General features: G+C 42.5%; 1 protein-coding gene across 1 annotated transcript in view; it reads right to left on the reverse strand.

Annotated features, from left to right (window-relative positions):
* Nucleotides 1-672: 672 nt before the first annotated feature.
* The window catches only part of LOC145404996 (uncharacterized), a 58,799-nt gene continuing 32,001 nt past the window's right edge, over nt 673-27,470 (reverse strand). Inside the window, exons 7-11 of the mRNA XM_080276498.1 lie at nt 23,982-24,108; nt 18,908-19,116; nt 16,138-16,266; nt 9,654-9,867; nt 673-1,053 (exon numbers count right to left, since the gene is read on the reverse strand). Of these exons, the coding sequence (XP_080132624.1) occupies nt 990-1,053; nt 9,654-9,867; nt 16,138-16,266; nt 18,908-19,116; nt 23,982-24,108 (743 nt within the window). The 3' untranslated portion in view covers nt 673-989. The remainder of the gene's footprint in view (nt 1,054-9,653; nt 9,868-16,137; nt 16,267-18,907; nt 19,117-23,981; nt 24,109-27,470) is intronic.

The raw sequence follows: 27,470 nt of genomic DNA on the forward strand, positions 1-27,470 counted from the left end.
GGAATGAAAATTTTAAAAATATCTGAGTTCCAAAACATTATTACATATAACAAATAATACATATTTTTTCACTGGTTCATAATCCTTTGTTTGTCCTAAGTTATTAGATCCATGCAAGCATGGGATAGTGCTATAGATGCTCTAAGCAGTGGGAACTGAATTAAAATGCAAATTCTAAATCACAGTACAGTAACAGTAGAATGCATTATGCTGGTCTTTGATGACACACAACTGAAACATGTTTTTAACTAAGTTAGTGCACTTACAGAACATTTAATACATTTTTTGCAGTCAACAGAATTCACACCTACACTGCCACAGTAGTAGGTATATCTACTCACTACCAGGAAGCTATTAGTTGCTATCTTTGGTACTTCTGATGTCATTTATGCAGTACAAATCTTTCTACTGTTGTGTCTTTGGTTTAATTGTAGTGGAGAGATGAGAACAATTCACTGAAGTCTGTTTACTATACTCTTCTCTGAGGCATGTTTATCCACAGGTACTTAATCTTCATCCAGGCACATTATGCAGCACACTCTGCTACTATCACCTTTCTTATCGAAGTGATCTATGTATTGGCAGGAATTTACATAAGACACAGGATATTTAGCTGTTTCTTCCAGAGTCAGCACTTAGCTAACGTCTGAAGTCTAGGCTTCCAAGTAAATACTGCTACTGTATTACAGTACAGCACTGTTAAATTCTTTATTTTGTTGAGAAAAAATGCCATTTCAGTATGCTGATATGTGTAAAGTGGGCACCAAATGAGTCAGTGTCAGAAGTAAGGTGTTTCATGTTTTACACTGAATCCTCATTTAATGAAAACAAAAGCAAATTTTAACAGAGTGAAATGCTGGGACACTGTGCACCATAAAGGTGCTGAATGAATAGTGATGTTTTCTCCTTGCCCAATATACTGTACAGTATTGTATTAATATGAACACAAGATGGTGACTGGATTCCATGAAACTAGAGGAGATGTACGGTCAAGCTCGGGGCCAAGCCAGCAGCACCTTCTCCAGGGGTACAGTAACCACACTGCCTTGAAGCCTGTTGAGAGAATAGCAGAGTTTATTATTATTTATTATCAATATCATTATATTATTATTATTATCATCATCATCATCATCATTATTATTAATTATTATTATTATTATTATTATTAGATGTTAGATGTATTAGATGTTAGTGGTAGGTGGTGGCGACCATCATCCACTCACTTGACGTAGTGCTGCCTACTTCTTCCTTAGCCTTTATCATTCTTTTTCTGTGCCTGCCCTCCTCTCTTCCTATTTCTCCCATCTTTCCTGTCACTACTTATTGCTTTTCTTTCCGTTACAGGTGGCTTTACATTGAGTGACAAGCCAAATGGTTTCCTGTAAGCCAAGAAACCATTTACAACACTGGGTGGTAACCATATAACCAAACCGTACGTGCTCCCTACGTGTCAAGTGGGTTGGTGGAGGGTTAGTGCCACTCCCTGTAAAACAAATAACTCAGAGTCAAATGGCCACCCTGTACGGGATTATGGCGTCTGGCAATAGATAGATAGATAGATTAGATGTTACAGTATTTGGATTTGACTGGAAATGGTGAAACAGTTCAAATACCTGGGCACAGTGATAAAAAAGAGAGGAAAACATGCAATGGAAGCGAAAAGTAGAGTGACACAAGAAAGAAAAGTAGCTGGTGCTATGAAGGCCTTGACAAGAAACAGAGGCTTGAGTGTTGCAGCTGCATGAGGCTTATGTGAAGGAGTGTTAGTGCCAGCTTTAACATACAGATGTGAGACTACACTACCCCCCCTGGGGGTAGGGGGGTTTGTCAAGAATACTCCCCCAGTATCCCTGCTTGTCGTAAAAGGCGACTAAAAGGGTTGGCGGAGGGTTAGTGCCCCTCCCCGGAAAACAACTAACTAAAAAAACAAACAATAAGCCTCGGACAAGGACTGACCAAACGTTGACGACCAAGGACCGGACAAAGGACATTGCAATTGGAACGTGGAATGTAAGGGGAGCAAATGATGAGGTGAAAGAGAGAGAGATTGTCCAGGTGCTTGAGGATGCGAAAGTGGATGTATGTGGAATAACTGAAACAAAATGGAGAGGAGAAAGTGTGAGAGAATGGGAGTATGGATGGGGTATATGTGCAGGAGTAGGTGAGAATGAGAGGGCAAAGGAAGGAGTATGTATAGTTGTGAGTAAAAGATGGAAGAGGAGCATAAGACAGTATGGATCAGTTGGATCAAGGATTGTGTGGGTAAAGTTGAAAGTTGGAATACAAATGTGGGCGATTGTGTGTGTGTATGCGCCAACGCAAGATCGTGCTAGAAGAGTGAGAGAAGAGTTCTGGACAAATGTAGAAGTGTGCATGGAAAAGTTTGGAAGGAATGATAGAGTGTTTTTGATTGGTGATATGAATGGTAAAGTTGGGAATGTGAAGGTGGATGGAATAGTTGGTGAGTGGGGTGTGCCTGCTGAGATAGATGAGAATGGGAGTGCGTTAGTGGACATTTGTGCTGGGAGGGGGTTGGTGATAGCCAATACCCTCTTCAGGCATAAAATGATCCACAGGTATACATGGCGAGTGGTGAGAAGGGTGGGTGGTGAATTGAGTGAAAGGAAGGCAATGATTGATTATGTGTGTGTGGATGAAAGGATGCGAAGATGTATATTGGATGCAAGAGTTTATAGAGGTTGGGGGAGTGGACTTTCTGACCACTACTTGGTGGTGGCCAGAGTTAAAGTTCAAGTAAGATGGAGGAATAGAAGAAGGGAAAGACGAGAGGAAGGAGTAGTTGCAAGGAGAGTGGAAAGGTTACAAGAGGATGAGAAAAAGGCAGAGTATAAGAGAGAAGTGGAGGAACGATTGGGCAAATATGAGTTGGAGCAGATGAGGGACGTGGAAGGTGTGTGTAGAATATTTACAGAAGAAATATGTGCAGCATGTGATGTGGTGTGTGGAAGGAAGAGAAGACGGAGGGGGGTGCAAGGAACAGCGTGGTGGACTGAAGAGGTGAAACGGGCTGTGGCACAAAAGAAGAAAGCATACAATGAATGGATGAGAAATAGGGACGTGGAAGAAGTTGAGAGGCGGAAGAGAGAGTTATATGTAGAAAGGAAGAGAGAGGTGAAAAGATTAGTAAGAGAGAGTAAGAAGAGAGTGGATGAGGAATTTGGAAGGAATTTGAGTGTAAAGTGGAGGGACTGTAAGAAAATGTTCTGGAAAGAGGTGAAAAGAGTAAGACAGGGTGGAAGTGAAGTTAGCAGGGGAGTGAAAGATAAAAATGGTAGATTACTAGTGGAGAAGGGAGAAAAAGTGAGCAGATGGAGAGAACACTTTAAGGAATTGTTGAACGTGGAGGATGGAAGTAATGCAAGTATAAGTGGCTAGGGAATGGCTGGGAGAAGGAGGGAGGTGAGAAGACAGGAAGAAATCAGTAGGATAGAAGTTGTGGAAGCAATGAAGAAAGTTAAATCAGGGAAAGCCCCAGGAATTGATGGAGTGTGTGGTGAAATGCTGAAGCATGGGGGAGAGATAGTAGTAGAATGGATGTGGAAGATGTGCAGATTGGCCTGGGAGGAAGGTAGAGTCCCGGAGGATTGGAAGTCAGGTATAATTATTCCCTTGTACAAAGGAAAAGGGGAAAAAGAAGTGTGTGGTAATCATAGGGGCATTTGTCTTCTTAGTATAATAGGAAAAGTGTATGGTAGGATACTTATTGACAGAGTTAGAGAAAGAACAGAGAAATTAGTTGGAGAAGAACAGGGAGGCTTTAGGAAGGGAAGAGGTTGTGTAGATCAGATATTCATTCTCAGATCTTTAGTGGAAAAGTTTCTAGAGAAGGGAAAGAAGTTGTATGCGGCTTTCATGGATTTGGAGAAAGCATATGACAGGGTGGATAGACTAGGATTGTGGAAAGTGTTAAATATATATGGAATAGATGGGAAGTTGTTGAATGCTGTGAAGAGTAAGTACGATGGTGCGAAGGCTGCAGTGCGTGTGGATGGTGAACTAAGTGAATTTTTCTCTTTGAAAGTTGGGTTGAAACAGGGATGTGTCATGTCTCCATGGTTGTTCAATCTGTACATGGATGGGGTAATAAAAGAGGTACAAGGTAGGGTAGTGGATGTTGGAGTGGCCCTGGTGAGAGAGGATAGTGTTTGGAAACTCCCTGTACTGTTGTTTGCAGATGATACCGTGTTGTTGAGTGAAGACGAAGGAGAGCTGCAAGGCTTGGTGGATGAGTTTGAGAGAGTGTGTAAGAAACGGAATCTAAAGGTGAATGTAGGGAAGAGTAAAGTGATGGTCTTTGAGAGAGGTGAAGTCAGTGAATGTACAGTGAGGTTGGATGGTGAGGAATTGGAAAATGTGAGTACATTTAAGTACTTGGGTAGTGTGATGAGTAAGGATGGAGGTTTGGAGGGTGAAGTGCTTGAAAGGGTACAGCAGGGAAGAAAGGTTGCTGGTTCTTTGAAAGCAGTGATAAGAAACAGGGAAGTGAGCATGGAAGTGAAAAAGTTACTACATGACAGTATTGTGATACCAACTCTAACGTACGGAAGTGAAGCTTGGACGTTGTTGGAAGGACACAAGTCAAGAGTGAGAGCCGTGGAAATGAGTTATTTAAGAGGAGCCTGTGGAGTCACATGGAGAGACAGGCTGACGAATGAGGATATAAAGGAGCGTTGTGGTGTTGATGTGGATGTGATAGGAAGCGTTATGAGGAACACACTGAGGTGGTTTGGCCATGTGGAGAGGATGGAGGGTGAAAGACTGACGAAGAGAGTATATGTGAGTGAGGTGGAGGGGGAAAGAGGGAGGGGGAGGCCGAGGATGAGATGGGGTGGAGAGATATATGAGAGAGGGGGGTGTGAGTTGGGAGCAGGGGAGTGAAATGGCGGGGGACAGGGCGACTTGGAGGCGATTTGTTTGTGGCCACCCCAAACGGGATTGAGGCGTCTGGCAATAGATAGATAGATAGAAGAGTAAGAGCAGTGGAGTATGGGACTGCTGAGGAATGTATGTGGAATACAGAGAGTGGATAAGATATGGAATAATGTGATACATGAAAGATGTGGAGTGAGGAAGTCTTTGGACACCAGAATTGAAGAGTGTACTGAAATGATTTGATCATGTGGAGTGAATGGATTACAATAGAATGGTGAAAAAGGTATTTCTCAGCAAATCTGAAAGAGAGGGGAGGCAAGGTAGGTTATGAAGGTGGAGGGATATGGTGGATAAGTGTGTGAGGAAGAGAGGTATGGAAGTTGGTGAGGGTAAGAGACTGACAAGAGACCGAGCTGGATGGATGAATTTTGTGCGGACAAGCACATAAAAAGGAATTTGGCACCCCTTTTTAATGTGACAGCGTGGTGAAATTTTTTTGGCCTATCTGATGAAGCCAGGATTTCAAGGGCTTGAATGATGAATGAATGGAAGCATGGCCCAAAGAACTAGGCAAACTTTGGCTGTCTGAACGTTGCTACTCCTCACTCTGCCCTAGGGTGCGAAAGGAGGTCCAGATGATGATGATGATGATGATGATGATGAGGAGGAGGATGATGATGATTATTATAAGCAGTAGTAGTAGTAGTATGGTGAGAGTGAATGGTGATTTAAGTGATAAGTTTCAGTGAATGTATGTGTGCATAAGGGGTCAGTCTTGAGTCCCTTACTGTTTGTCATGTTGCTTGAAGCCCTCTCATGTGACTTCAGAAATGGACTCCCATGGAAGATGTTGTATGCTGATGATTTGATGTTGATTGCAAAGAATGAAAGGGGGTTAGAGGAAATGTATAGGAAGTGGAGTGATGGAACAGGGCACAAGGCTTTGAGAGTAACTGTGGAAAAAACAAAAGTGATGATATCTAGGGCTGGTGGTGGTAGTCAAAGTAAAGGGAGAGTGGCTACATGCAGTTTGCCATGAGGGTGTGGGAAGTAACTCCATCTTGTGCAGTATTTGTGATAGTGAACACATAAGAGATGTAGTGGTATTAAAGAAGACTGCAAGATGATGCTGATTTCATGTGTGTGGTGTGTTGGGGAGAGCATATAGAGACTGTCAGGTGTGAAAAGACTGATCTTGCTGGTAAGTCTTCTGAGTGTAATAATTTTGTTATTTGGGGACATGTTATATGCTGGAGGTGGGGCTGGAGCTAGCCCTGTGGCTTGGGTAATGAGCAGTTCGAGGAACTTCAGGGAGCTGTTGCCTCTCCTGACCCTGAGAGGGCTCTCCCTCCAACCAATGGGATCTTTGTATGTGGCATGTGTTAGGAGTGTAATGCTGTATGGCAGCAAGACCTGGGCAGTAAAGAAAGTGGATATTTGTAGGATCAAACATGCAGATGATAATGATTACTGTAGATGGATGTGTAGTGTGTCCTTGAATGCAAGGACTAGAGGGGCTTGGTTTACGATTGTAGAGTTGAGAGGAAGGATCAGATTGGAGTGTATTGCTGCTGTGATGAGGAGGGGCAGATTGAGATGGTTTGGTCATGTGGAGAGAATGGAAGATGACAATTAGGTGAGAAAAGTGAAAAGTATGAACGGTAAGGATAGAGTTCCATGAGGCAGACCGAAATAGACCAAGGAAAAGGTCATAGAGACCTCAGGGATGAGGGACTGAATAGGGAGGCTGCCCAAGATCGAGCAGCGTGGACAGCCGCAATTAGGTGATCAAGACTGACTCATGCAAGCACGTTGGTGCCTTTATAAATGACTGTTTATTTCATTTTTAAAGACTCTAAAGTGCTTGCATGCATCGGCCTTGGTCACCTAGTGGCAGCTGTCCATGTTGCTCGATCTCTGGCAGCTTCACTATTCAGTCCCTTATCCCTAAGGTCATACTCAACGACCTTGTCAAAGGTCTTTTTCAGTGTACCTCTCGCAACCCTACCTCTAACTTTAACACTTCTCACTTTCTGCACCCAATTATCATCCCCCATCCTCTCCAATTGCCCAAACCATCTCAATCTACCTCTCCTCATCACATGAATAAACCCCTGTCCCATCCTACCTCTCAACTCTATAATCTTTGCCCCCCCAGGCCTCGCACTCAGGGATGCACTGCACATCCACCTAATCATTGTCATATCTGTACATTTGAGCCTGTGAATATCCTCTTCCTTTACTGCCCAGGTCTCATTACCATACAGCATTACACTCCTAACACATGCCACATAGGAAGATCCCTTAGCACAGAGGGAGAGCCCTCTCAATGTCAAGAGAGACAACAGCTCCCTGAACTTCTTCCAGCCACTCCTCACTCTAGCCACAGAGCTAGCTCCAGTCCCATCTCCAGCACATAACATGTCTCCCAAATAACAAATCTCTTCCACCTACTCAAGAAACTCACCAGCAAGATCAATCCTTTCATGCCTGACAGTCTCCACATGCTCTCCCCAACACACTACACACATGAAATGAGCATTATCTCACAGTCTACCTCTAATACCACTGCATTTATGCACCCACTTATCAGAAACACTGCAAGAGATGGAATTAATTCCCACATCCTTGTGGCAAATTGCACATGGCTACTGTCCCTCTTCTTTGACAGTACCGCCACCAGCCCTAGATCCCATCACTTTGTTTTATATGCATTTACTCTTAAGCCTTTGTGCCCTATACCGTCTCTCAATTTCCTAAATCTTTCCTCTGACTACCATTCATTCTCTGCAATCAACACCAAATCATTGGCATACAACTTCTCCCACGGAGTCCACTTCTGAAGTCACATGACAGGGCTTCAAGTACAATGATAAACAACAGGGGGTTCAAGACTGACCCCTGATCCGATTATTATTATTATTATTAATATATCCACCTCTGTGAATACTTTTGAGAGCTCTTTCACTGTATTGCAAGAAACATGGAAGAAATGTTGTTGTATGACAGACTGTAGAGATGATATTGTAAGACAGAGTATTATAACGCAGTGGCAGATATGATACTGTAAGACAAAGGGCAGATATGATATTGTACAATAGAAATTAAAGATGACATTGTAAGAAAGAGGGCAGAGATGATGATATACGACAGAAGGCAGAAATGATACTGCAAGACAGAGGGCAGAGATAGTACTGCATGACAGAGGGATGAGATAGTACTGTAAGACAGAGGGCAAAAGAATATATTATAAGACACAGGGGAAAGATGATACTGTAAGATAAGCAGCAGTGATGATATTGTACAACAGAGGGCAGAGATCATAAATGACTGGACAAACATGATATTGTGAAAGCTCTTGATCGCTCCAATGCCCATGTGGGAAGCAAGGATAGGATGCTAAGGCTAAGCAAGAATATCACAAAGGTACAGTTATATGATTATTAGCAGTGCCATAACATACTCAATAGGAAGTAACCACACTGAAGAAGCAAGGGACACACTGGAAGACCAGATATTACATTCTAAGAATACACAAAACAGAGGATGTGCAATGAGCACTAAGAAAAAAGGAAGCATACTCAAAGGGTATGAGACATACAGCAGGAATTTTAAGTCCTATAATTAATACACCAAGCAATACTGATATACTGAATGTTTGAGAGACAATCTGATTAAGGCACCCACATGTACATTTACACAGATTACACTTGCAGGGCATAGCATATTGAATGAATGAATGAAACATATTAGTAATAACTGTTTATTTACTGCCAGTTTAAACATATGAGCATAAGACAGGAGGATCTTTTGTATTTCATTCAGATGATTTTATACTAATTGTGGGCTACTTTTCATACTCAAATGTTGACTAGGATGGCCTCAACATCGATGCTTGAACACAACATATTGTGACTTATCAGCGCTTACATTTAGTCCTAAGCAACCAAAGAAAATATCTGAAAAGGTATAGAGTACCAACCAGACTGACCCTTTATATAATTACCACATTCAACAATACTACACATTCTTTATTCAGTAAGCTCTACATTACTACCATACTTTATTAATTAAAAAAAAAAAAGCATTCTTAATTACAGTATTCTGATACAGTAATGTGTTATAGTGTACATTATTACAAAAAAAAAAAAAAAAAAGTACAGTATGGTAAAACCTGTAATACTCTTGTTAATTACACTAAATACACAGAACTGTAATTGGTATATGAAGGGTTGTACTCATTTCAGTGTGAACCCATGAATAATTGTACTGTGTGTGTGTGTGTGTGTGTGTGTGTGTGCGCACCTGCCCTCATGCATCATCCAAAACTGCAATTTTGTGTGTTTGCCTATTAGTGTTTACAACCTTCTAGACACTTCTAGAAAGTTTTGTGCCTCAAATTTGAGCCTTGTCTGGTCCCCATATGGTTTATTATTTGTACTGTACAGAACTAGTCCAGTGCAGCCATGTTGCCTGATCTAACTGCAGTACTGGATGCAAGGTCACTTACATCAATGGCTAATAAACTACTGTAATGTACTGGCAGTCCTCATTACATGTAAGATATGTGTTTCAAACTACAGTATAATAAATTTTTCCTTACAAATGGTTTTGTAAAGAGAAGAGAAATTACATATCAGCATTCTGTGTAAAAAAGGAACTCACTGCACAAACTTTCAGTAAAAACTAAGGTCTTTAACATAATTGCATCAAAATAGGTGACTTAAAACATGGCACTTACTGTGCTCTATGTTCCCTACCTGTTTGGCTCACTGAGGAGTATGACTGTGACACAATCCTGGATTGCTGCTGACCCAAAAGCATCCCGTCGTCGCCTGACAGGTGAGGGAAGGCTGGCCAGGACCCGTGCCACAGCCACACCTCCCCCAGGGGCAAGCACCTTCACTTGCTGCCCTGGCCCAAGCTGGTCCATGCGATATGGAAGGAATGGACGGCCCTCCCCACCTCCACTGTCTGGCAATGCGAGGAGTTAATAACCATGGTGGTCTAGTGGCTGGAACCCTGCACTAAGTGTGATGATCCTGCAAAGGTGTGATCTCTAAGAGGCAACTGAAGGTTGTTTGATCACACAAAGCCACCAAGGAAAGTAGGCTGGTCATCTACCCTTAAATGTACTGGCCTACGGTAGACTAGCCTCAAGCCCAATAAAGGCAAATGTTCTATTAAGCTTTGAGCGTGGTTCCTGTATAAGATAAGTTCAATAAGAACATGGTCTTTATCTCACTGTACACTTCTGTGAAAAAAAGAATCCTGTGTTTAGACAACTACAAAGGAATATTACTGTATATCATGAGCATAATGCTGTATGGTAATGGGACCTGGGCAGTAAAGAAAGAGGATATTCATAGGCTCAAATGTACAGAAATGACAATGATTAGATGGCTGTGTAGTGCATCCTTCAATTAGAGGCTTGGGGGGCTAGGATTACAACTGAAGAGTTGAGAGGATAGATGGGACTGGAATGTAATGGTGTTGTGACAAGGAGGGGTAGACTGAGAAGGTTTGGGCATGATGAGACGACGACAACTGGGTGTGAAAAGTAAGAGGTGTGAATATCATGGGCAGGGTTGTGAGAGGCAGACTGAAAAAGACTGGGATGAAGTCATAGAGTGTGGCCTCAAGGATAAGAGACTGAATAGGGAGGCTACCAGAGATCAAACAATGTGGACAGCCGCCATTAAGTGACCAAGGCCAATGCATAAGTGGAGCCTTTATAAACAATACAATACGATATCAGAAACAAACTCTGAAGTGTCATAAATTTGCTCACAATGTTGCCCCTCTAATAGCAGCAGAGATAAACTGGAGAATTTAGCTACAGTCTTCATTAACTTCATTCACTACTAGGAAGCTCTCATAAGGTGCATAAAATCATCTGGTAACAGCAAGAACAAAATACAGTATATATGATGTACTTAGACAGAAAAGGTTAGTGTGAGGAGATTCAGTTCACGTTTAATTGGATTAGGCTGCTTACTTGGGTGGCAGGATGACAGCTATACACAGCACAGTACAATGCCAAGTTCATGGTAGGACGAATACCCCTTGCCATTACTACAATGAGTTTGGTATAGTTAATATATGGTACTGTGACTACATTCAGGGTAGTCAGACCTGAGAGAATAGTAATAAGTAGCTAAAGTAAATTTACCAAATCCTGACAAGGTACTGTAAGGGAGAAACTGCTTAGTAATGTCAGATGACAGACTAGTTAAGCTGATATAGGTAACAAAATAAAGATATAACCAATAATATATATATATGTGTGTGTGTGTATATATATATATATATATATATATATATATTGGTGGTAGGTGGGGGCGCTCACCATCCACTCACTCAATGTAGTGCTGCTCTCAGGTGTCTGCCCTTTCCTCTCCTCCATCCTTCTATCTTCTTCTGTCTTTCTTTCCTTCATTCTTTCTTCGTCTTTCTGCCTACGGGTGACTTTACACTCCCTCTTCTGTCTTTCTTTCCTTCATACTTTCCTCTTCCTTCAGCCTGTGGGTGACTTTACACTAAGTGACAAGCCAAATGGTTTCCTGTACACCAGGAAACCATTTACTACGCTGGGTGGTAACCATATAACCATATTTTGGCGCCTGGTGGTTTAGTGGGTAATTATTGTGCTCCAGTCAGATTGAGCCGGTGAAGGTTTATATCCAAGGGATGGTTGGGGTTTATTGCTCACGTGATGCCACTCAGGGATAAGTGAGGTTGGTCACTCTCATCTTAAATGTCACGACCAACTGCCTAGCCCCGGGCTCCTACGCTCCTCATGGAGCAACGTAGGATTGGATGATGGATGGATGGATACACATATATATATATATATATATATATATATATATATCTATATCTATCTATATATATATATATATATAGACACTATGAGGGAAAGGAAGGCATAGAATGGCAGGATGAAAGTTAATTAAATGATGGCTAAGAAAGAGACCATGAAAGTGAAATAACCTGGCAAGTGCGAGAAGTTTTAAGCAGGGTCTTCTGATGTTAACATGTTGCAGTGCTACCCCAGTCTGTCTAACTGAGCAGATCTATCAAATGTAGGGAAGCAACTGCCCCTGCAGGGCTGTCCCATGCAGTGAACCAATGCTCACATGCAGCTGACAGTGCCTTGATGCAGCAAAGGTGCAGGTATTAATGGAGAGATTTGGTTCTTGGGTGGATGCCACATTTGTATCTCCAACCAGTTAACAAGGGCAAAATAGTAAACTTTACATCACCCTGTTATATGGCTATTTGGTTACTACCCAGCATTGTAAATGGTTTCCTGAGTTACAGGGAACTATGTGGTTTGTCGCTCGATGTAGAGTCACCTGAAGTGGAAAGATGAGAGATAAATAGTGACAGGAAGAATGGGAGAAATAGCAGGAGAGGAGAACAAACACGGAAAAAGCATGATAGACACGAAGGAAGAAGTAGGCTGCACTACATCAAGTGAATGGAAGATGGGAACCTTCACCTACCACCATGATGTTACATGTAATGCCTGATAGCAATCTATCAAAAAAGGGAGAACATTCTGAATATACAGGCAGCCTGACAAACTTGAATCTAAATTAACTGACAAAAGGGATTTTATTGAGCTCATAAATGCATGCAATAACTTGTGTCATAGTGGTAGGTGGGAGTGCCCATCATTCACCCACTTAGTGTAGAGGTACTGTGATTTTAGGGTAGCTTTACACTGAGTGGCAAACCAAATGATTTCCTGAAGGCTAAACCAGGAAATCATTTACAACGTTGGGTGGTAACCTAATAACCAATGAACGCGTGTTCCCTACGTGTCAACAAGTGAGTTAGCAGAGGGTTAGTGCCCCTACACAGAAAACAACTGATTAAAAATATGAACAAGAAGCCTCGGACAAGGAACGACCAACAGGTGAAGACTAAGGACCGAACAAAGGACATAGTACAGATTGCGACATGGAATGTAAGGGGTGCAAATGATGAGTTGAAAGAGAGAGAGATTGTCCAGGTGCTTGAGAGCGCAAAAGTGGATGTGTGTGGATTAACTGAAACTAAATGGCAAGGTGCAAGTGTGAGAGCCTGGGAGTATGGATGGAGTACAGTATATGCATGAGAGTGGGTGATAATGAGAGGACAAATGAAGGAGTTTGTATTGTTGTGTTCAAGAGATGGAGGGAGAATATAAGAGAGTATGACTCAATTGGCTCAAGAATTGTGTGGAAATCAAAAGTTGGACTACAAATGTGGGCGACTGTGCGTGTATGCGCCAACGGAAGATCGTGCAAGCAGAGTGCAAGAAGAGTTCTGGACAAATGTGGAGACATGCATGGAAAAGATTAAAAGGAATGAGAAAGTGTTTTTGATTTGAGATATGAATGGAAAAGTAGGGAATGTGAAGGTGGATGGAGTAGTTGGTGAGTGGGGTGTGCCTGCAGAAGTGGATGAGAATGGCAGTGCTCTAGTGGACACTTGTGCCAGGAGGGGGTTGGTGATGTCCAATACCCTCTTCAGATACAAAATGATCCACAGGTATACATGGCAAGTGATGAGAAGGGTGGGTGGTGAACTAAATAAAAGGAAGGCAATGACTGATTATAAGTATGTGGATGAACAGGTGCGTAATGGATGCAAGAGCATATACTGTAAAGGTTGAGGGAGTGGACCTTCTGACAACCACTTGGTGGTGGTGAGAATCAAGGCTTAAATGAAATGGAGAAATAGAAGAAGGGAAGGACAGGAGGAAGTACTTTATACAAGGAGGGTGGAAAGGTTACAAGAGGATGGAAAAAAGGCAGAATATGAGACAAGTGGAGGAGCGATTGGGTAAATATAGACTGGAACAGATGAAGGACGAGGAAGGTGTTTGCAAGATATTCACAGAAGAAATCTATGCAGCATGTGAGGTGGTGTGTGGAGTGAAGAGAAGATGACAGGGGGTGCAAGGTAAAGCATGGTGGAATGAAGTGGTGAGACAGGTTGTGGCACAAAAGAAGAAAGCATATAGTGAGTGGATCAGAAACTAGGGTGTAGAAGAAGCTAAGAGACGGAAGAGAGAGTTATATGTAGAGAGGAAGAGAGAAATGAAAAGATTAGTACGAGAGAGTAAGAGTGGATGCGGAATTTGGAAAGAATTTGAGTGTGAAGTGGAGGGAATGCAAGAAAATGTTCTGGAAAGAGGTAAAGAGTTAGACAGGGTGTCAAAGAAGTTGGTCGGGGAGTCAAAGATAAAAATGGTAGAGTACTGATGGAGAAGGGAGAAAAAGTGAGCAGATGAAGAGATCACTTTACAGAATTGCTGAACATAGAGAATGAAAGTAATGCAAGTATAAGTGGCTGGGGAATGGCTGTGAAGAGGAGGGATGTGAGAAGAGAGGAAGAAATCATTAGAACGGAAGTTGTGGGAGCAATGAAGAAGGTCAAAATGGGGAAAGTCCCAGGAATTGATGGAGTGTGTGGTGAAATGCTGACGCATGGGGGAGAGTTAATAGTAGAATGGATGTGGACGATGTGCAGACTGGCCCGGAAGGAAGTTAGAGTCCCATAGGATTGGAAGTCAGGTATAATTATTCCCCTGTACAAAGGAAATGGAGAAAAAGAAGTGTATCATAATCATAGGGGCATTTGTCTTCTTCATGCACAGTAATAGGAAAAGTATATGGTAAGATACTTATTGACAAAGTTAGAGAAATAATAGAGGAATTAGTTGGAAAAGAACAAGGAGGTTTTTGGGAAGGGAAGAGATTGTGTAGCTCATATATTCATTCTTAGGTCTTTAGTGGAAAAGTTTCTTGAGAAGAGAAAGAAATTGTATGCGGCATTCATGGATTTGGAGAAAGCATATGACAAGGTGGATGGACAAGGACTGTGGAAAGTATTAAGAAAATATATGGAGTAAATGGGAAGTTGTTCAATACCATGAAAAGTACTGTATGTATGAGGGAGCTATGGCTGCAGTGCATGTGGACAGTGAATTGAGTGAATTTTTCTATTTGAAGATTGGATTGAAACAGGGATGTGTCATGTCTCCATGGTTGTTCAATCTGTATATGGATGGGGTTATAAAAGAGATACAAGGTAGGGCAGTGGAAGTTGGAGCAGCCCTAATGAGAAAGCGCAGTGTTTGGAAACTCCCTGTACTGTTGTTTGCAGATGATACCATGTTGTTTAAGTGAAGACAAAGGGGAGCTGCAAGGCTTGGTGGATGAGTTTGGAAGAGTGTGCAAGAAACGGAATCTAAATGTGAATGTAGGGAAGAGTAAAGTTAAGATCTTCGAGTGAAATGAAGTCAGAGAATGTACAGTGAGGCTGGATGAAGAGGAAATGGAAAATGTGAGTGCGTTTAAGTACTTGGGTAGTGTGATGAGTACGGATGGAAGTTTAGAGGATGAAGTGCTTGAAGGTGTACAACAAGGAAGAAAGATTACTCGTTCCTTGAAAGCAGTGATAAGAAACAGGGAAGTGACCATGGAAGTGGAAAAGTTACTGCACGACAGTATTGTGATACCAACTCTTAACGTATTGATGTGAAGCTTGGACCTTGTTGGAGGGACACAAGTCAAGAGTGAGAGCAATGGAAATGAGTTATCTGATAGGAGGCTGTGGAGTCACATGATGAGACAGACTGACAAATGACAAAGTAAAGGAGCATTGTGGTGTAGACATGGATGTGATAGGAAGAGTTAAGAGAAATACACTGGGGTGGTTTGGCCATGTGGAGAGGATGGAGAGCGAGAGAATGACGAGGAGAATGTATGTGAGTGAGATGGAGGGTGGGAGAGGGAGGGGGAGGCCAAGGATGAGATGGAAGGATGGAGTGGAGAGGTATATGAGAGGGGGGGGGGGTGAGCTGGGAGCAGGGCAGCGAAATGGCGGGGGACAGGGCGACATGGAGGCAATTTGTTTGTGGTCACCCCTTAAGGGATTAAGTCATCTGGCAATGGATAGACAGATAGATTCTGAAGTACAGGTGTATGAAACTTCCAGCAAAAAGTACCAAGAGATCACTTTTCCAGCTACTGGCAACATATATACAGGCCAGTTACCTGTCCCTTACACTGTAATATGCTTACCTCATTCACCTCACCCTCACAAAACAGGTAGTCCTTCAATATAACCTCACAGATCTCTTGGAGTGCCTCACTGAAATGGCCAATTTCCTTCAGTCCGCCAGATTTACATCCAGAAGAGCGTGTGGCCACAACACCAACATCAAAAACAACAACAATAAGTTACCTGCCCAATGTGATGGTAAGGTCAAGGTGGTATCAGGGGGGCGGTGTGGGATGTCAGGGAACTCCCCATGGTGGGAGCGTGTGCGCCGCCGGTGGCGTCGACTGGTGCGCATTTCTCGCACATCACTCTCTGCAGGAGGGGAAGTTAGCACAAGGAATTTCATGATCTGAAAGACATATTATTCTGGGTGTCAAACAACATGAGAAATACTTAAGAATGCAGTGATACTAAGGTAACGTAAGAATATGTTAGGATGAAGGAAATGCGTACTTGTCAGCATCCAATCTGCCAATACTGTGCAATTATCAAAAGAGCTAGTGGAAATAATGAACTTTGCACAAAAGATTTAGCTTCCCTTGCACATATCACTTGACATAGCAATATACATGTTTAGCATTATACTACATTTATAACTGGGATGATAAAATTACAATATTTTAATTAGAAGCACACTATCTGCAGTTATCACACAGTACAATGTGAGTGTGAGATGGTATTGGTGGTGGAGGTGCCGGTCAATGTCTGGTGGTGGAGGTGCTGGTAAATGTCTGATGGTGGAGGTGCCGGTAAATGTCTGATGGTGGAGATGCTGGTAAATGTCTGATGGTGGAAGTGTTAGTAAATGTCTGGTGGTGGAGGTACTGGTCAATGTCTGGTGGTGGAGGTGCTGGTCAATGTCTGGTGGTGGAGGTGCTGGTCAATGTCTGGTGGTGGAGGTGCTGGTCAATGTCTGGTGGTGGAGGTGCTGGTCAATGTCTGGTGGTGGAGGTGCTGGTCAATGTCTGGTGGTGGAGGTGCTGGTCAATGTCTGGTGGTGGAGGTGCTGGTCAATGTCTTGTGGTGATAATGGTTACAATGGTGGTGGGAATGAAGTCAGGTAGTGGTAATGGTTTTGGTGAAATCTGGTGGTGGTGATGGTGGTGAATGTCCAAAGGTGATGGTGATAATGATGGTGATATAGTGGTGGTGGTGAAGGTGGTGAAATCTGGTGGTCATGGGTAAAGGTGCAGTCTGGTGGTGATGCTGATGATGAGGCAATACTGGTAATGAGGGTAGTGGTGGTACTGTCAGTGATGAGGCAGTGGTGGTAATGCTGGTGATGAGGTCGTGGTGGTAATGCTGGTGATGAGGTAGTGGTGGTAATGCTGGTGATGAAGTAGTGGTGGTAATGCTGGTGATGAGGTAGTGGTGGTAATGCTGGTGATGAAGTAGTGATGGTAAGGCAGGTGATGAGGTAGTGGTGATGGTGATGAAGTTGGTGGTAATGAAGATGCAGTGGCAGGGATCAGAAATAGATGACGAAGGTGAGGTACTGTGGATGATGATGAGGTGGTGATGGTGGAGACAGGAATCTGGTGGTTATGGAGCAGCAGGAGTCAGAGTGGTGGGGTGGAGATGGAGGGGTGAAGTCTTTGGTGGTGATGAGAAGTAGGTGATGGAGGCTGAGTGGTGGAGGTGGAGATAGTATGATCGAAAAGGACAATGGCAATTTACAGATGATGGTGGTGAGGGTGGAAATGGGGTGGTGATGAAATGATTAGGGTGAAGATGGGATGGTGATGGACTGATTAGGGCGGGGTGGTGATGGACTGATTAGGGTGGGGTGGTGATAGACTGATTAGGGTGGGGTGGTGATGGACTGATTCGGGTGGGGTGGTGATGGACTGATTCGGGTGGGGTGGTGATGGACTGATTCGGGTGGGGTGGTGATGGACTGACTAGGGTGTGGTGGTGATGGAATGCTAAGGGTGGGGTGGTGATTGAATGATTAGGGTGGGGTGGTGATGGAATGATTAGGGTGGGGTGGTGATGGAATGATTAGGGTGGGGTGGTGATGGAATGATTAGGGTAGGGTGGTGATGGAATGATTAGGGTAGGGTGGTGATGGAATGATTAGGGTGGGGTAGTGATGGAATGATTAGGGTGGGGTAGTGATGGTATGATTAGGGTGGGATGGTGATGGACTGATTAGGGTGGGGTGGTGATGGACTGATTAGGGTGGGGTGGTGCTGGACTGATTAGAGTGGGTTGGTGATGGACTGATTAGGGTGGGATGGTGATGGAATGAGTAGGGTGTGTTGGTGATGGACTGATTAGGGTGGGGTGGTGATGGACTGATTAGGGTGGGGTGGTGACGGACTGATTAGGGTGGGGTGGTGATGGACTGATCAGGGTGAAGATGGGGGAGGGTGTTTAAGTGATTAGACCAGACTGGTGTTATTGATGGGCTGGTGTTAGAGTGATGGGCTGGTGTTAGAGTGATGGGCTGGTGTAATGTGATGGGCTGATGTTAGAGTGATGAGGTGGTAATGAGCTGATTAAAGTAGAAATGGGGTGGTGGTAGTAAGAGGGGAGGCTGTGGGTAAAAAATGGGAGGAAAAGTTATTAAAAAAAAAAAATACACTCTAGTTTTAATACTGATATAGTTTGCTACAATACTGAAGTGTAACGTACAAAACAAATCAATAAGGATGACGAGTTATACCACCTCCAAAGCCCCTGAATACGAATCTAAATAACAATACTGTATGGTGGGATGGTATATGAGAGATGGTGTTATATTCATCATGGTTCCTCAACGACTTAGATTTTTGTCGTTTTGCAGCTCATTTTACATAGCTCTGCAGCACAGAAAGACAATACTACAGCTTTATATCCCTTCCATTGCATTTTTGTATAACATTTTAATTAAGATGGAGCGACGGCAGTGTTTGGTCAAGTTAGAGTAAAAGAGTACAATATAGTTGTGTAAGATGAAGAGAGAACCTACCATAAGAGTGATGCAGAATGTTGGAGACAGAGGCGTGGTGTTTGGTGAGGGGGGCTGTGGTGGAGAGTGGGTGGTGTGGATGGAAGAGGGAGGGGTGGAGAGGGGTGCTGGTCGCATCCTCCGCCTCCTCAATCAGGGAATCAGTTGACCCTCCACTGTCGCTCCCCTCCCCTAACCCCCTCCCGCGCCAACTCCTCCCTCTCATCGTGCTGCCACAGGTACAAGAAAAATTTAGCAGAGAAATTGTCTATTGTGCAGTTACCATCAGCCCTTCACTCTTATTATTTTTTTTCAAGTTAATACTTGATTTCTTCAAGTTATATTCAACTTAGGAGGGACTTTTAGAGCTGGGGCATTAGAAATAGCCTTCTTTACTTAATTAAGAAAAAACAGTTTGGTGGTAGCAAGAATAAGCTAAAACACACACACACACACACACACACACACACACACACACACACACTCACCGGATTCATGTGGTTCATTTCAACGTATGAGTGTGTGAGTAATTTATACCAATGTCAAATACTGATCCAAGAAAAATATTTGTACGATTTTACATGCTGTAGCTCTTGTCATAATATATTAGCAAAGTATATCTAGGTGGTGTGTGGGGTGAAGAGAAGACGAAAGGGGATGCAGGGAACAGCATGGTGGAATGAAGAAGTGAGAGAGGCTGTGGCACAAAAGAAGAAGGCATATAATGAGTGGATGAGAAATAGGGGCGTGGAAGAAGTTGAGAGACGGAAGAGAGAGTTGTATGCAGAGAGGACGAGAGAGGTGAAAAGATTGGTAAGAGAAAGAAGAAAGTGGATGAGGAATTTGGAAGGAATTTGAGTGTAAAGTGGAGGGAATGTAAGTAAATGTTCTGGAAAGAGGTAAAGAGAGTAAGACAGGGTGCCAAAGAAGTTAGTTGGGGAGTGAAATATAAAAATTGCAGATTACTAGTGGAGAAGGGAGAAAAAGTGAGCAGATGGAAAGAACACTTTAACGGATTGTTGAACATTGAGAATGAAAGTAATGCGAGTATAAGTGGCTGGGGAATGGCAGGGAGGAGGAGGGATGTGAGAAGACAGGAAGAAATCAGTAGGATGGAAGTTGTGGAAGCGATGAAGACAGTTAAAATGGGGAAAGTCCCAGGAATTGATGGAGTGTGTGGTGAAATGCTGAAGCATGGGGGAGAGATAGCAGTACAATGGATGTGGAAGATGTGCAGATTGGCCTGGGAGGAAGGCAGAGTCCCGGATATTTGGAAGTCAGGTATAATTATTCCCTTGCACAAAGGAAAAAGGGAAAAAGAAGTGTGGTAAACATAGGGGCATTTGTCTTCTTAGTGTAACAGGAAAAGTATATGGTAGGATACTTATTGATAGTGTTAGGGAAATAACAGAGGAATTAGTTGGAGATGAAGTGGGAGGTTTTAGGAAGGGAAGAGGTTGTGTAGATCACATATTCATTCTGAGATCTTTAGTGGAAAAGTTTCTAGAAAAGGGAAAGAAGTTGTATGCGGCGTTCATGCATTTGGAGAAAGCATATGACAGGGTGGATGGACAAGGATTGTGGAAAGTATTATGAATATATGGAGTAGATGGGAAGTTGTTCAATGCCGTGAAGAGTATGTATGAGGGTGCTAAGGCTACAGTGCGTGTGGACACTGAACAGAGTGAATTTTTCTATTTGAAGGTTGGATTGAAACAGGGATGTGTTATGTCTCCATGGTTGTTCAATCTGTACATGGATGGGGTTATAAAAGAGATACAAGGTAGGGCACTGGATGTTGGAGCGGCCCTACTGAGAGAGGGCAGTGTTTGGAAACTCCCTGTACTGTTGTTTGCAGATGGTACTGTGTTGTTAAGTGAAGACGAAGGGGAGTTGCAAGGCTTGGTGGATGAATCTGAGAGAGTATGTAAGAAACGCAATCTAAAGGTAAATGTAGGGAGGAGTAAAGTTATGGTCTTTGAGAGAGGTGAAGTCAGTGAATGTACAGTGAGGCTGGATGAGGAGGAAATGGAAAATGTGAGTACGTTTAAGTACGTGGGTAGTGTGATGAGTAAGGATGGAAGTTTAGATGGTGAAGTGCTTGAAGGTGTACAACAAGGAAGAAAGGTTGCTGGTTTCTTGAAAGCAGTGATAAGAAACAGGGAAGTGAGCAGGGAAGTGAACAAGTTACTACATGACAGTATTGTGATACCAACTCTAACGCATGGAAGTGAAGCTTGGACCTTGTTGGAGGGACAGAAGTCAAGAGTGAGAGCAATGGAAATGAGTTATTTGAGAGGAGCATGTGGAGTCACATTGAGAAACAGATTGACAAATGAGGAAACGAAGGATCATTGTGGCATGGATGTGGGTGTGATAGAAAGCGTTAGGAGAAACATACTGAGGTAGTTTGGCCATGTGGGGAGGATGGAGAGTGAGAGACTAACGAGGAGAGTGTACGTGAGTGAGGTGGAGAAGGCGAGAGGGAGGGGAAGGCCAAGGATGTGATGGAGGGATGGAATGGAGAGGAATATGAGTGAGGGGGTGTGTGAGCTGGGAGCAGGGCAGTGAAATGGCAGGGGGACAGGGCGACATGGAAGCGATTTGTTTGCGGCCATCCTTTACGGGATTAAGGCGTCTGGTAATAGATAGATAGACAAATATCTGGGTAATTTTTTTTTACAAGATTTCTTAACACTTTATTTAATTTTTGTTTCCTTATAACTTCATGTCTACATCAAACCTTCCCCCTCCCCGTGCTGCCACAGGTGCAATAAATCAGGAGACAGGATATCTGTTACTTCGATTTCACAAACTTCTTGTCGTGACATATCTACAAGTGCATTCAACATGCCATATTCTCTTGATTTTCTTTTAACTTCATCTATCTTTTTTAAACTTTCATTGTCACCAAAAACACATCTCATTTATATTAAATTCTACTTAATTTTCTTCCTATCCCTACTCTTACCTTTCTCCCTCTATTTTCATGAAAAACTATTATACTCCAAATTTATATCAATATTATAACAAAACATCTTTTAACTTTCTCCCTTAAGCCTGATTACGTCATTTATACTTTATTTTGTTACAACCAGATGATTATATTCACATAAGGAAAGCACCCTGGTGGAGGAAGGGATAATGAAGGCTGTATTTAATCATTCCTGCTCGAAGTCTCTCCAAAGCTGAAAAAAAGCGTCAGGTGGTAACACATCTGCAATAGAAAACGTCACTGGATTGAAGTGATGAAGTCTTGGGGAGCAACACGCCATATTACAAGAGACAGCTCATGGTTTATAGGAGGTGATTTTCGTTCTTTTGCAGTTTATTTCCAGTAGGTCAATGGCAGAATGAAGCAATACTATGGCTCGGTCCTCTGCACGACAATTCTTTGTGGTAAGTACAATATTCTAATGTTAATATAGTTTTAACTCGCCATTCAGTATGGAGAGACGGCATTTTTATACCTAATTATTGAACAGAGCAAAGTTCTACATATGACAATATCAATTCATGACAACTCTCTCTCTCTCTCAATATAAATGGTTATGCTTAAGAATGAAGACAGTAACCAACCCAGAGGCTGTCCATATTAAAACGTCTTTCTATTGTTTCCCCCATTCTTTACTCCTGTTATCTCCTGACAACTTTATACAGCTTGGTAAAAGTTTCGGATGAGAGAAGGGCACAGCCCTCAATAACCCATTCACTAAGAGTGTTCTCCTAAGCTGAAGAACACCGCGTGGTGCCAGCAAGAATAAATACAAATAACTGAAGGACATGGTTACCTGTGGTTAATAAGAACTACCTTTCAGAGGTTTCATATTAGTTTCTGCTCCAATTTACCTTACTGAGGCAAGTTCTTCCAGCTTCCTAGTATACTGTACGGACATGTCCCGTGACCTTTCGAGCGAATTCTTTCTTAATAGCATCACAAGCGGTATTTTAAGGTCATTACAAAATCATTTTGAAATTTGGTAATTAAAAGTTTAACCACGTAGCCCAGTTCTGTCGCTACACCGGCGCCCCCCACTGTCCTCTGGGTGTGCTACACTACACTACACCCCGCCATTACACCCGCACCCCTCCACCCTCCCCCTCATTACTACCACAATCCTCTGTTTCCCCTCACATATTCACCCTTGGCTTCGAGTTAATATATACGGTATTGCTGCGGAAATAAAGTCGATATGGCTGTGACCCCTTGACTGATTTATCACGTTTTCTTGCATGTGGTACGGCCGTGTGTGTGTGTGTGTGTGTGTGTGTGTGTGTGTGTGTGTGTGTGTGTGTGTGTGTGTGTGTGTGTGTGTGTGTGTGTGTGTGTGTATGTGTGTGTGTGTGGCGACGTGAAATCGATATTGTTGTGATGTCTAATTAATTACAAAGTTTTCTTGCATACGGCATTACATATAATTTTACTCAGTTCAACACATTCAGTACCACACACGTTCTACCAGCATTATACAACAACAATTCACAACAACCAAGTGCACGTGCTACACTAAAGACAGCCAACGTAACGATTATTATTTTTTTTTTAAACAGAAGTACTCCTACCTATATATGAGTCATTCCCTTGGAGAGTTTCCTCATATGCTGTAGAACCAAATAGACTTAATATAGCAAGAAATAAAAAAGAAAAATGGCATCGTACAAAATGAGTTAATGGAAATTATCTGCAACAAAACGTCTCCTAAGCAAGACAAAACAGTTTGGTAGCAGGGAAATAAGAGTTACCATACTGAAAGCAGTGTAATTACTGCATTCGCCATTAGATCGTCAATCTGTCGCTTATATCTCTAAAGGCTCGTCGGTGTTGATCTTTGGCTCGTATTCTCGTCAGCTTAATAATCTTCTAAACACCTCTTCCTTAAAGACATATTTTGTATATTACGTCCAATTAATATTTTGTATGTTACTTTTGAAGTTCTAATTTAGACAGACTGAATAAATATATAATGCAAAGTGAATACTGAAGTGCCAACGCAGGAATAAACTAGTAAGGAGAAGGAGCTGGGAACCTCCTTAACCAACGAGAACAACCCTTTTCGTCTTGGGCAAGTCCAAGGCCTTGGGCGTGTCAACAAACCTCAAGTCGCGGGCTGACTGAGCGCGCTGGGGTCGTGGCGGCGTAGGGTTGTGTGTAGGCTTGGCAGGTGTGGAAGCGATGGCAGGTGTGTTGTGAAGCTCTGGCAGGCTGGAGGCGCCGCGAACACCTAATAAATAAGTAGTGTTAATTGCCTTACTGAGAGAGATCATCCTTAGCTTATACGATATGAAAATGTCTTGTGGCAACGTACATGTGAGAAAAGTCTTAGTGCTGAACGTTTCATAGAAACTAAATTCATTTAGCGACAAAAATAAGTGAAGCAAGTTAGACTATGTTACAGAAAAATTCATAAACACTGTGTCTAACTACGGCACTGCAGCACATCTTCCCTAAGCTGAATAAATGTGTGGTAGCAAAGACTGAAAGAAAAAAAAAAAAAATGGTACTGTATGGGAAATTTCTCACGGATTCGAACTATCATTACAACGATGCCTACTCACCGCTCTAAGTTGGGCGAATGGGGGGGAGGGGGGAAGGGTCACTTGGTTGGGCAGCCACATTTGCGCTTAAGTACTTTATTACTCTCAACTATCCCTACTGAGTGACAACCAGTTCACTCCTGGCACCCCCCTCCTACATTTGACACACCACCCAGCTCTTCCACTTCGTTCTCGATCTACTTTTTGTTCCCCACCATCACAGCCACCCAGTCAATCTACTGTATCACTCACTGTGTAGCATTGGTCTTCTCTCTCGCCCTTAGCACTGCAGCTCTCTTCTCTTCCTCCATTTACCTACTATCCCTCTAAATCTAAACTAATTTCATACACACGTCGAAGGTGGTACCGTAGCTTTTTTCCACTGTTCGGAACTGAAATCATGCCCACAAACACTGATCACGCATCACTACTGGATGTCAGCATTGAATTTAGTACACTGGCGTGCAGCACCTTCATTACCACCAGACTCACAGTCACAAGACTTATGTTATTGCTTCCTAAGGCTTCTCAATGTACCAACCATCTGTTCCTTGATTCACACTCATTTTTATTCACTACACTGCCAAAGTTAATTAATTAATTATATATTTTGCCAATTTAGCTCAAGCACAGTGGGCCATTTTATTTCTCCTGATGTTATATTATTTTATTCAGATCAGGTAAGCCCCTACTACTACTGCTACTACTACTACCACTATAGTAGCAGGAATAGTAGTAGTAGCAGCGTAACCCCTATCCGTCTGGCCGAGCAGACTCATCAAACACGGGCATGCAATCCCTCTTGCAGGGCTGTCCCGTGCAGAGAACCGATGTTCTCTTGCGATGGACAAGGGAAGTGTGTGAAGGTTTGGTTTCTGGATGGACACCGTAATTGCGTCTCTCCACCTATTTAACAAGGGCACTATATTAGGCTTCACACTGCCTCATTATTTGGTTTTATGATTACCATCCAGCGTTGTGAATGGTTTCTTGGATTATAGGAAACCATTAAGCTTGTCGCTCCGTATCGAGTCACATAAGAAGTATGCAGCACTACATTCAGTGAGTGGATGATGGTCGCCAATACCTACTACTGTCCCCTTGTAATGAAGTTAATGAAGGCTGTATCTAAGCCATCCATTTCTAAATCTCATAAATGACTAAAAACGGCCTGGAAATAGCAAGAATACAATTTTTTAAAATACGTCATCGGATTGAAATGGTTAGTGTTCCATTCCCTGAGGTCCATAAATACTCACAAACGCCATAGACTGCGCCATAAACTTTCACATGCCACCACAAGGGCACTGATCTCCACTGTCTATACTGAAATATATGGTTAGACTATCACATTCAGAACGGGTACGAAGGTATTTCCCGAAATATTTTTATGATATGTTGACGTGTCATATGGTAAAGTACACTAGATTCTCATATATTTCCTCCCAGATCCTGATTCTGATCTACAGCTCTCTGATTACACTGGTTTACAAAAAATTTGAGGCAAGCATGAAATTAGGTGTTTTAACCTAATTTTGGGATGCTGATTTCAGATTCGAAATCCGTTTTCACTCATCACCTCTAGTTTTTGAGATATACATGTATTCATGCATGTACAAGTATACATATAGGCCTAGACCCAAAATATTCCCCAAAAATCTATTTACCGTCCTATTTTCTTGGAACTTGGTTTAAAAAGCGCGCCACAACAAGCTCAAACATGTCAAGCACTACACGCAGAAGGACTGGGGGTCTAGGAGCACTTTCGTGCCTGGGAAACACAGTGTCCAAGAAAATCCTCTGGTGGACATGAACAAGATGCTTCTTCCCCCTCTTCATATCAAGCTTGGCCTTATGAAGAATTTCAAGAAGGCCATGGACAAGGATGACGCTGCATTCCAACACCTGTGTACTCTGTTCCCAGCTCTCAGTTCTGCTAGGCTCCAGGAGGGCATCTTCATCGGACCTCAGATCCGGGAGGTGCTGAAGGATGAGGTATTCGAGGGGAAGCTCACCTTGAAGGAATTGAAAGCATGGGAAGCATTTAAGGTAGTCTGCCATGGCTTCCTTGGTAATACACGGGCACTACTGTAGATTACCAAGAGCGTGTCGAGAAGTTGTTGCAGGCTTATCAGGATATGGGGTGCCGAATGTCTCTCAAGATTCACTTTCTCCACTCCTACCTCAACTTCTTCCCCCAGAACCTCGGAGCAGTAAGTGACGAACATGGGGAAAGATTCCACTAAGATATTACTAAGATGAAGAGTAACTACCAAGGCAAGTGGAACCCCAGCATGATGGGGGACTTCTGCTGGATGCTGATGCGTGACATCAAGGAGTCAAAGTACACCAAAATCGTCCAAACAAACTCACTTCTGACTGTCTGTAGTACTATGATGTGTATATATGCTTACATCCAAGTAATAGTAATATTTAGTTCTGTCAGTGTTCTGTGTCTGTTTTGTTTCGTTCTGTAATATGCCATTTTAATATATGAAATAAACTCATTATATTAGAAATATATGCATTATAATAAAAAAAGGTATATGTGAAAGCAAAAAAACTAGAGGTGATAGAGCAAAACTGTTTAGAAATTTGAATTAAGCATATCAAAATTAGTCCAAAACACCTATTCACATGCTTGCCTCAGATTTTTTTTTTTTTTTTTTTTTTTTTTTTTTTTTTTTGTAAACCAGTGTTACTTGAGCATCACCTGTCCCATATTTAAATCTCATTGTATATTCCTGTATTCTTTAAACCCGTCCCTTTCAAACACTGTAACTCTGATCTCACCAAAATCCACTTTTAGATGTCATGAAATTTCGTTACCATGTTTTTTAAATTTTCATTTCTCATCTCTCAACAGTCATGTATCATCCGCAAAAAGAAGCACACACAGTCTGCTACTACTTACTGTCTCGTCACATCAGATTTACAAATTACTACTACCCAGCACCCATCCCCCAACACACGCAACACGACATGAATGAATGAATTAGTTTAGGCTACAAAAAATTACAGCATGGACGGAAGATAATTATGTCAGAGA

This window comes from Coenobita brevimanus, chromosome 65, assembly GCF_032717465.1.
Source record: "Coenobita brevimanus isolate Jiangsu-jjx chromosome 65, ASM3271746v2, whole genome shotgun sequence".
In the NCBI taxonomy this organism is placed as follows: Eukaryota; Metazoa; Arthropoda; class Malacostraca; order Decapoda; family Coenobitidae; genus Coenobita; species Coenobita brevimanus.